This window comes from Leopardus geoffroyi, chromosome E1 (genome assembly GCF_018350155.1).
Source record: "Leopardus geoffroyi isolate Oge1 chromosome E1, O.geoffroyi_Oge1_pat1.0, whole genome shotgun sequence".
Taxonomy (NCBI): Eukaryota; Metazoa; Chordata; class Mammalia; order Carnivora; family Felidae; genus Leopardus; species Leopardus geoffroyi.
In genome coordinates this window covers 15,947,032-15,955,634 of record NC_059330.1, presented here as the reverse complement: position 1 = coordinate 15,955,634, position 8,603 = coordinate 15,947,032, and the positions used below count along the sequence as shown (strand labels likewise).

The following is an 8,603-nucleotide window of genomic DNA, read 5'->3' as shown; positions in this document are numbered from 1 at the left end:
TCGGTGACCCCTCTCCTTTCTGCACTTAGCCTCGGGCATGCCCTCAGAGTGGGGCGTTTCCGGCCAGCCTTCTCCTTGGGCTCTTTCCCGAGCAATTCGGCCACGCGGTGGAAGCCTGCGCGGGATCGCCAGCTGCAGCAGATTAGGGCCCAGAGCGCGGCCCGGGACAGCCACAGAGGGGGCGGGCCGGGGGCGGGTCGGAGGGGCGGGCAGGGGGCGGGCCCTGGTGGGCGGGGCTCTCCTCTGCCCCTCGCCCGCCGCCCGCCTCAGCCGCCGCCGCCGCCGCTGCCGCCGCCGCCGCCTCCGCCCGCCGCGAGGACCGAGGGAGCGGGGTTGCAGCCGCCTGCCCGCCCGCGTGCCCGGGCTGCGGTGGGCCAGGATGTCGGGCTTCCTGGAGGAGCTGCTCGGCGAGAAGCTGGTGACGGGCGGCGGCGAGGAGGTGGACGTGCACTCGCTGGGCTCCCGCGGCATCTCGCTGCTCGGGCTCTACTTCGGCTGCAGCCTGAGCGCCCCCTGCGCGCAGCTCAGCGGCAGTCTGGCCGCCTTCTACGGCCGCCTGAGGGGGGACGCCGCGGCCGGGCCGGGGGCCGGGGCCGGGCCGGGGCCGGGGGCCGGGGCGGCCGCGGAGCCCGAGCCGCTGCGCCGCCTGGAGATCGTCTTCGTGTCCTCGGACCAGGACCAGCGGCAGTGGCAGGACTTCGTGCGGGACATGCCGTGGCTGGCGCTGCCCTACAAGGAGAAGCACAGGAAGGTGAGCTGCGCGGGCCTCGTTGGCGCCCCTGGCCTCGGTGCGCAGCCCGCGCGTTCGGGGAAGCGGGGTGTTCGCCGGCCCCACCCGCAACACGCGGGCCCCTCGGCCCCGCTCCTGTATCTTTGCACACGCTTCCCCTCGTGTCCCTTAGTGTCGCCTTCCTCTGTCTATGCCCGCCTCCGTCCGAGGATCCCGCCGGGTTGGGGCTCCCGCGGCAACTCCTCGGTGCGGGTGCCAGGCCGCGCCCGTGGGGGAAGTTTGACACCCCCAGGCCCCCGATCCCGGCTTCTGTCCCAAGGAGCCAAGAGCCAGATCCCCACGCGTCGGGAGCCTTGCTTAGTGGGCGGCTGCGCCGGGGGTCCCGACCCCGTGACCCCCAACCTCCGCCGTGGGCGCGGGGAGGGGCTGTTTCCTTCCCTCAGCCTCCAGACTCCCGGCGGATACCTGTAGTGGTGGGGGGTTGGCGCTCGCCCCCTACCCATAATGCCCAAACCAGGAAGTTTCCTCTCTCTGAGAGGAATCTTCTTTTCAGGGGACCCCTTCCCTCGTGACCCGGGACTCCGAGGCCAGGCCGCCCCGTGCCCCGGAGAGGCAGCCGCTGACCGTGGCTTTGGGTGAGAAGGGCGCTCACTCCTCTCCCCTTCTCCCTCCTCCCTCCTCCCTCCTCCCTCCTCCCTCCGCCCCCGCGGGCTCGTTAGTGGTCACCGGGGAGCTTTTCATTGTCTGCCTGTCCAGCAGTCCTCCCCAGATGCCTCTCAGGCGCAGGAACAGACCCGTCTTTGCAGGTCTTAGTTGCTTGGTTGGTGGGCCACTGTCGTCTTGGCACACTTCAAAATTAAATGCTGAACTGATCCCTTAGGTTAAGTGGAAAAACGAGGCTTTGGGGAAATTTATACTTCGCTGTCAACTACTCATTCCCAGCATTTTGCTGCTGAAATTAGTTTGGGTTTTTGAGTGCATCTGTTGGATGAAGCTGTCTGTTTTAATAAAAGGGATTCAGGAAATCTTGTCATAAATCGAAGCAGGAAAAGTTTTGGAGCGTTCTTGCTTAATTTGTATGCGTGATGCAACGTGTGAATCCTGCACCTTCCCTTTCTGAGGAGAATCTTGGTTTATGGAGTGGACAGGAGAAGAAGGGCTGTTCTGGGGGTGTGGAGGTGCCTCTGGGGAAGATGGTAACGGCATGCCATGTGTTTCTTTTATGTCTACAGAGTCTTGTTGAGAAGCATGATTTAGATTTAGTAAGACCAAAAGGCTTTATATTGTGACCCCAAATGTCTCGAGTAAATCATCTCCAAGTAGTGTAAGGTGCGGATTTAGGATTTAAAGCATGAAATACAGTTTAACAAATACAGTTTGTAAACTTCACATTGGAAAAACATGAGCTCACTAACCATACAGAGGCAAAACTTGGCATTTTAACCACTTTTTAGGTGATCTTGCTCATAGTTGGGTTATACACTTGATAGTGCATGAATATGAATGGCCAATCCTTTTTTGCTTTAAAAATATGGGAATTCTTTGTTTTCCTTGGTGGTTGTTTTTATGATCCTTTTGGGGAGAAATTATATTCAGAAAGTGATTTACCAAAAAATATTTTGTTATGGCAAGTTTCTATTGTATATACCAGTATGTGTAAAATAACGTCCTTTTTGGGCAATACACATGATTTCTAGCTCATGCGAACACGATGGGAAACTGTTATAGACCTGAGGCCCGTTGCTTTTTTTCACAGTGGAGGAAGTAAATTTGCTGGATGGTAAAAACATGGAGCAGATTGCGATGTTTTCCAAATACTTAAAGCTTTTTCTTGAAAAAGGAGACTATTTCATATGCTATATGCCATGCCTGGTTCTCTCTGCCGGGGCTAGTCCCCTGCACACACACAAAAAGTGGCCCTAGTCTGGACCTGCCGATTCCACCAGGATGAGAGTCTGGATGACACAGGGCAGACCCTCATTTGAAAATACAGTTCAGAATGCTGAACATGCCCAAACCATGGTGCATAGCATCTTAAACATTTATTTTTCGCTCGGAGTTTTTCTGTCTCGCATCCTCTGGTTCACTTTGTTGTGTAAAACAAATCCAGTTTTTGAAGAGGTAGTTTCTACTCCTGGATGTTCATGAATAGGCAACTCAAGGTCTGTCTGATCCCGGAAACCATCCGTAGTGATATGCCAGGTAAAAAGACTCCAGCTGTGTTTTTTATGGAAAACATATTTTCAGAAATGACAACAGCTATGTACTCCCTCTGAAAGGAATTATTTTCTCCCTTGAAACCAAAGAAAGTAAACAATTCCCTTTTTTGTAAGGTTGAGTTTTTGTCTCTCTGTTTGAAACTGAGATGCTTAGAAGTCTGAGCTTGTAATGGCAGTTTCGTGATAAAAACAGGGAAAAGCCCAGGGCATCCCCAGTTCAGGGTGCTGAGCGGTGAACGCTTACCTTTTTGCTGATGGCCCCTGATCATGTTGTTTCGCCAACTATAATAGTTTCAAAGAATAGAATTTTGTTTTACACTGAAGGGCAAACCAGAGTTCCAGATTACTAAGTTTTTTAAAGTTCTCGTTAACATTTGTTCCTTCAAACCATTCATATACTTCTTCCCACTGGGATAACAAAGGATATGGTTCTAATTAGTTATTGGCTGGCATTTCTCTAAAGAAAATTGAAAGATTATGGTGGGGAAAGAAAATGCCGTGTGGTATTTTTTTCTTCTTTTATTAATTTCCCCTTTATGTAGTAAGAAAGTCTGGGGATGACCATATGTGTTAGGCTTGCATTTTGCCCGGCTCTGCTCACCTTGACTGAAGCTGTGAGAAAACAGCAAATAAAAGGACTCCAGCATCTTTAAACAACAACAACAAAAAAAAATGCTTTATGGAAGGTTGTCCTGTTTCTGCTTGCTTTTGTGGTAGGTGCAAAAATAACTGAAGCTTCATTTTTTTGGCTTCCAAGCACACACATATAAATAGCTGTATAGATATTGTAATTAAATGATAATAGAACTTTGACTGCCTTTATAAGAGCAGTTTTGTCAGGAAACCTATAATCTTGAAGTCAAGGCAGTTGGACTTGTTTTAATAAGTAGGTTTGCTTTTCCTTTTGTTGGGAGACATTTTTCAGATTTCCGGAGAGAGAGAATGAAATGAATAGTTGGAAAGTGGTGATGATTCGGACTTTGGGAATTTGATGTGTTCCTTCAGGTGGGGATAACTTACTTTGCTGGCCGAACAGGAGAGTGGATCCCCCGGATCTTCTGCTTCAGCATCACAGAGGGCAGCACGGAGTTTGGTTTTAAAGCCACTGGACTTCATTTTGCCTGGGCTGGATACCTGATGGAATACATTTGGTCAGTGTGGGTGCACTGACATCAAATGGTGCAGGACCACTGGTCTTAGGTTTGCCTGGGTCTGGCTTGGCCCTAGACCTTCCTGCCAGACAGAAAGGAAAAGAGAAAGTTGGGGCCGATGAGTGGCAGTCAGGAGGCTCTGGTCCAGTCTACCTGCTCCGGTCTGCCTGCTCCAGTCAGGGGAAGGGGAATCTTCCTGTTTCCCTGTCTGGGTTGTTTGCTCTGGGTGGTTCTTTTGGTTCAGACTAAATCAGAGGTGTGGCCTAGAATTCACTGGAATCCCTTTGGCTCTTTGGAATGGGGCAAGGTTTGGTACCAACCCAGGCAATCTTTTTTATCTTAGACAAAGAGACAGAGTGTGAGCCAGGGAGGGGCAGAGAGAGAGGGGGGCACAGAATCTGAAGCAGGCTCCAGGCTCTGAGCTGTCAGCACAGAGCCCGACACGGGGCCTGAACTCACAAGCTGTGAGATCATGATCTGCGCTGAATTGGATGCCTAACTGACTGAGCCACCCAGGCGCTTCCCCCCCGCCCTCCAACCCAAGTAGTTTTATAGCTCCATCTCTCCCAGCTCATCTTCCCTCAAATCCCGATACCCTGACCACTAAGAGAATAACTTCTAGGACACTAACAGACCACTTTCATGGTGCTAAAAGATAGCGGAAAAAGCACAGCTTTGAAGATCGGGTTTTCTGCCTTCTGCAAAAGGAGCCTGGATCAGCCAGGACAGGCTCCCTCTGTTCACTTTGTTTCCAGGACTTGGATCTGTCTAATAAAAGACAACAGTCCAATTAAAGTAATAAAAGCAATTTTCCTTGAGAGGCTTTTTCCTTGCTCCATTATTTGTAATGTGCTTTTTAATCTTTCATTTTTCTCTGCATAATGAAGACATCTAGTATATAGTAGGTAAAAATAGGGACTGATGTCCACCTGCCTGAGTTCAGATCCTGGCTCTGTCATTTGATAGCTGTGTGACCTTGTGAAAGTTACCCTACGTGCCTGTGCCACAGGTTCCTTATCTGTAAAATGAGATGATAATAGCATCTGCCCGGCAGATAGTATGTGCTCACTAAGTGCTAGCTATCGTTAAAAAATTCTCATGAAATCTAGTAATTCTTTCATCTCCTGAGACTTTGGAATATATCACATTACAGAATTGCGGTTACAAGGTATATTTTTTAACTTTTCAAACAAATGACTTCTAAGTGTACAGGGGGGTATGGTGAAGGAGTTGAAAGAATTGCCCTAGAAGAGATTATAATTGAGGAGAAAGACCTGGAAGAATGAAGCAATGAAAGCAAATGAATATTTAGAAAATACTATTCTTGGGGTTCCTGGGTGGCTTATTAAGTGTCCAACTCTTGATTTCGGCTCAGGTCATGATCTCACAGTTCATGGGGTTGAACCCTGTGTCTGTCTCTGTGCTGATAGTGTGGATCCTGCTTGGGATTTTCTCTCTCTCTCTCTGCTCCTCCCCTGCTCTCTCTTTCAAAATAAATAAATAAACTTAAAAACAAAACAAAACTGTTCCTTAAAGAACTGGTAGTCCTGAGATTTACTGAGCTCCATACTCACATTTGCCAGTGAAACGTGAGACATCAGATCAATGAGGCCCAGACGGGATAAAGGGTAACAACTTTAAGATGATGAGGCACCCTTCTTGAGAGAGATTAATTACGCACTTGGTGCTGGTTCTGCGGTTTGCCAGAGCTATTAGGCGCGTCTGTCGCTGATCCTGCCCTCTTAAATCCGGGCAGCGTGAAGGTTGTAGGGCTGCTGCTCTTTCAGCTTGGGAAAGGGATGGTGCCTACTCTCTGGAGCAGTGGAGACTCTAACACACCCTGTAACACGGCCACCTCCCTTCCTAGCTCTGGAATGCTGTAGGATAGGTTTGCCCAGACTTGTAGCCACTGCGCCTTACGATTCAGGCCTCCAGTTAGGGACTCAGGCCTGACTGGCTAGCTGTTCACAGCTCTTGCTGATTGATAGAGGTTGGGATGTGCACCAGAGCACAGAGGAAAGCTGTGGGTTTTGAGGTTAGGGTCATTGATTTCATTTACCCTCTTTTCTCCCCCTCCCCCACCCTCTTTTTATCACTCTTCCTTTTGGCTTTGAGGCCTTGTTTTAGTATCTGCACAAATTTGAAAAAGGAGGCTTTGTGTGATACACAGCTGGGGTGGGGACTGAGTAAGTCGCTCTGTGTATGGGAGGTGGAGGGGGTCTTTTTTTATTTTTGATAAGGCTTGGGGCTCTAGGACTCTAGCTAGCCCCAATCTGAATAGACCAGGCTCCTCGAGGGATGATTTCCTTTCAAACGGGAGAGCATAGGCTTGGCATAGGATGTTTTCTTCTCTTTGCGTTCTCAATTCCCAGCGGTGCTCAGTGTTAACCACCAGAGTGCTTACTTTTCTGTATTTTATTAATTTACCACGCTACTTATTCAAAGGCACTGGAAGAAAATGGCTATGAATTTGGAATCTTTTTGCTGATCCTGGCTCTCATGAGGTTCTTGCATACTGTTGCTTTATATCTGGCTGTTATTTTAAAAAGAAGTAAGAGTTGGGGCGCCTGGGTGGTTTGGTCAGTTAAGTGTTCAACTTTAGCTCAAATCATGATCTTGTGGTTCGAGGGTTTGAGCCCCACGTTGGGCTCTGTGTTGACAGTTCAGAGCCTGGAGCCTGCTTCAGATTCTGTGTCTGCCTCTCTCTCTGCCCCTCCCCGGCTTGCACTCTGACTCTCTCTATCTCTCTCTCAAAAATAAATAAACATTCCAAAAAAAAAAAAAAAATTAAAGCTGATGGTGTGGAGCCTGCTTAGGATTCTCTCCCTTTCTCTCTGCCTCTACCCCCACTTGCTCTGTCTCTCAAATTAAAAAAAAAAAAGGGGGGGGTGGGGTGCCAGGTGGCTCAGCTGGTTAAGCGTTGAGCTCCTGACTTCAGCTCACGTCATGATCTCACAATTTGAGTTCAAGCCCCACATTGGGCTCTGCGCTGACAGCATGGAGTTTGCTTGGGATTCTCTCTCTCTGCCTCTCTCTCTTCCCCTCCCTTGCTCATGTGCTCTGTTTCTCTCTCTCTCTCGAAATAAACTTAAAAAAATTTTTTTAAAAACTCATAAAAAAAATTTAAAAAAGAGAAGTAAGAGTTCTGAAGTCTCAAGAGTCATCCTTGCTTCTCTGGCACCCCTCACATCCACAGAGTCTTGCTGATGCGATTTCCTTAACACATCTCAACTCTGAACAATTCTTGCCATCCCTATCATCACGGCTTGAGTTGAGGTTTCATCTGGATGACTGTGTACCACCAGCAGCTTCTCCTGGGGCTCCTTGCTTCCAATCTTGATGCCTGGAATGGTTCTCAGACCATCTTCTCAAACTGCCTATAATCAATGATCAGTTTTATTTTATTTTGTTAATTTCTAATCAGTCACACACCAATCCAAGTGGCCTTACTAAGCATGACTCCTGTTGAGGTTGAATCACATGCAACTCCCCGCTAAATTGACGTCACACAGGCTGGTCTCTGTCCTTTTCAACAAGAGGAGCCTGTTGATCACAGGCTTGGTTGTTGCTGCAATGTCGAACTGCTGAGTACTCATTCTCAATTTCTGTACTTACCTTGTTTGGGGCCAGTAGCAACTTACGGGAAAGCACTGGGTTGCAAACCTACCTTGAGCCTTGAGCAGCGCTGCTCTAGACTGTTTCTGGAATGGTCGAGTCCAAATCACAACTTTGATCATATCATTCTCCTACCTAAGAATTCTGTAGTTGTTCTTCATAGCTTTTGGGGTCAAGTCCAAATTCTAGAGCATGGTCCCTGACTATTCTCCTGTCTCCTGTCTCACCTGCACAGTGTTCTTTTCCTTCCCAGCTGGCTGAGTTTGGAACTTCTAAACTTCAGTCCTGGTTCCCCTGTTTCCCTAAGAAGCTTTCTTGTCTCTTTGTCCTCTAGGTGGGATGATTCTGTGGGCTTCCATAGATCTTCTGCGCAAATGCCCTAGCACTTAGGCTGTGTTTGTTTCATTATTAGACTGTAAGCTCTTTGAGGAGAGAAACCAACCAAAGAGGGGGGGAGATGATTAGTTCCTTAGGTGCTGAGACTATGTGATCACAGAAAAGCAGGCATGGGACTTTTAGATTGGGAACTTGAACACATGGTAGCTTCCACATCGTGTAAGTTGAAATGTGTGCTTTCACTATTGTGTAGCTTGATTTTAATATTTAATATTAGAGTTAGGCCTTAATTGAATTGTATAATTGTATATATCCACAGCATGTGGGTGTTTTTGTTTTTGTTTCTTAACGAGTGCTGTAAAAGGCACTTAAACAAGCAAATGGATGTGGAACTCCATTGCCCTGTAATTCTGTGCTCAAAAACAGGAAAAGACTTTGAAATGTCAAAAATCTTAGGCCATTAAAATAGTCTCCTATCTGTAGACCTATCATTCCATGCTTTTATGTTTCATAGTTTGTGTTTCTCAGGAATCTTTCTTCCAAGGAACTCAA

The 8,603-nt window shown here is 48.3% G+C and overlaps 1 protein-coding gene across 1 annotated transcript in view; it reads left to right on the top strand.

Moving 5' to 3' along the window:
- Positions 1–263: 263 nt before the first annotated feature.
- The window catches only part of NXN (nucleoredoxin), a 161,048-nt gene continuing 152,708 nt past the window's right edge, over positions 264–8,603 (top strand). The window contains exon 1 of the mRNA XM_045487758.1: positions 264–751. Coding sequence (XP_045343714.1) covers positions 380–751 — 372 coding nt within the window. The 5' untranslated portion in view covers positions 264–379. The remainder of the gene's footprint in view (positions 752–8,603) is intronic.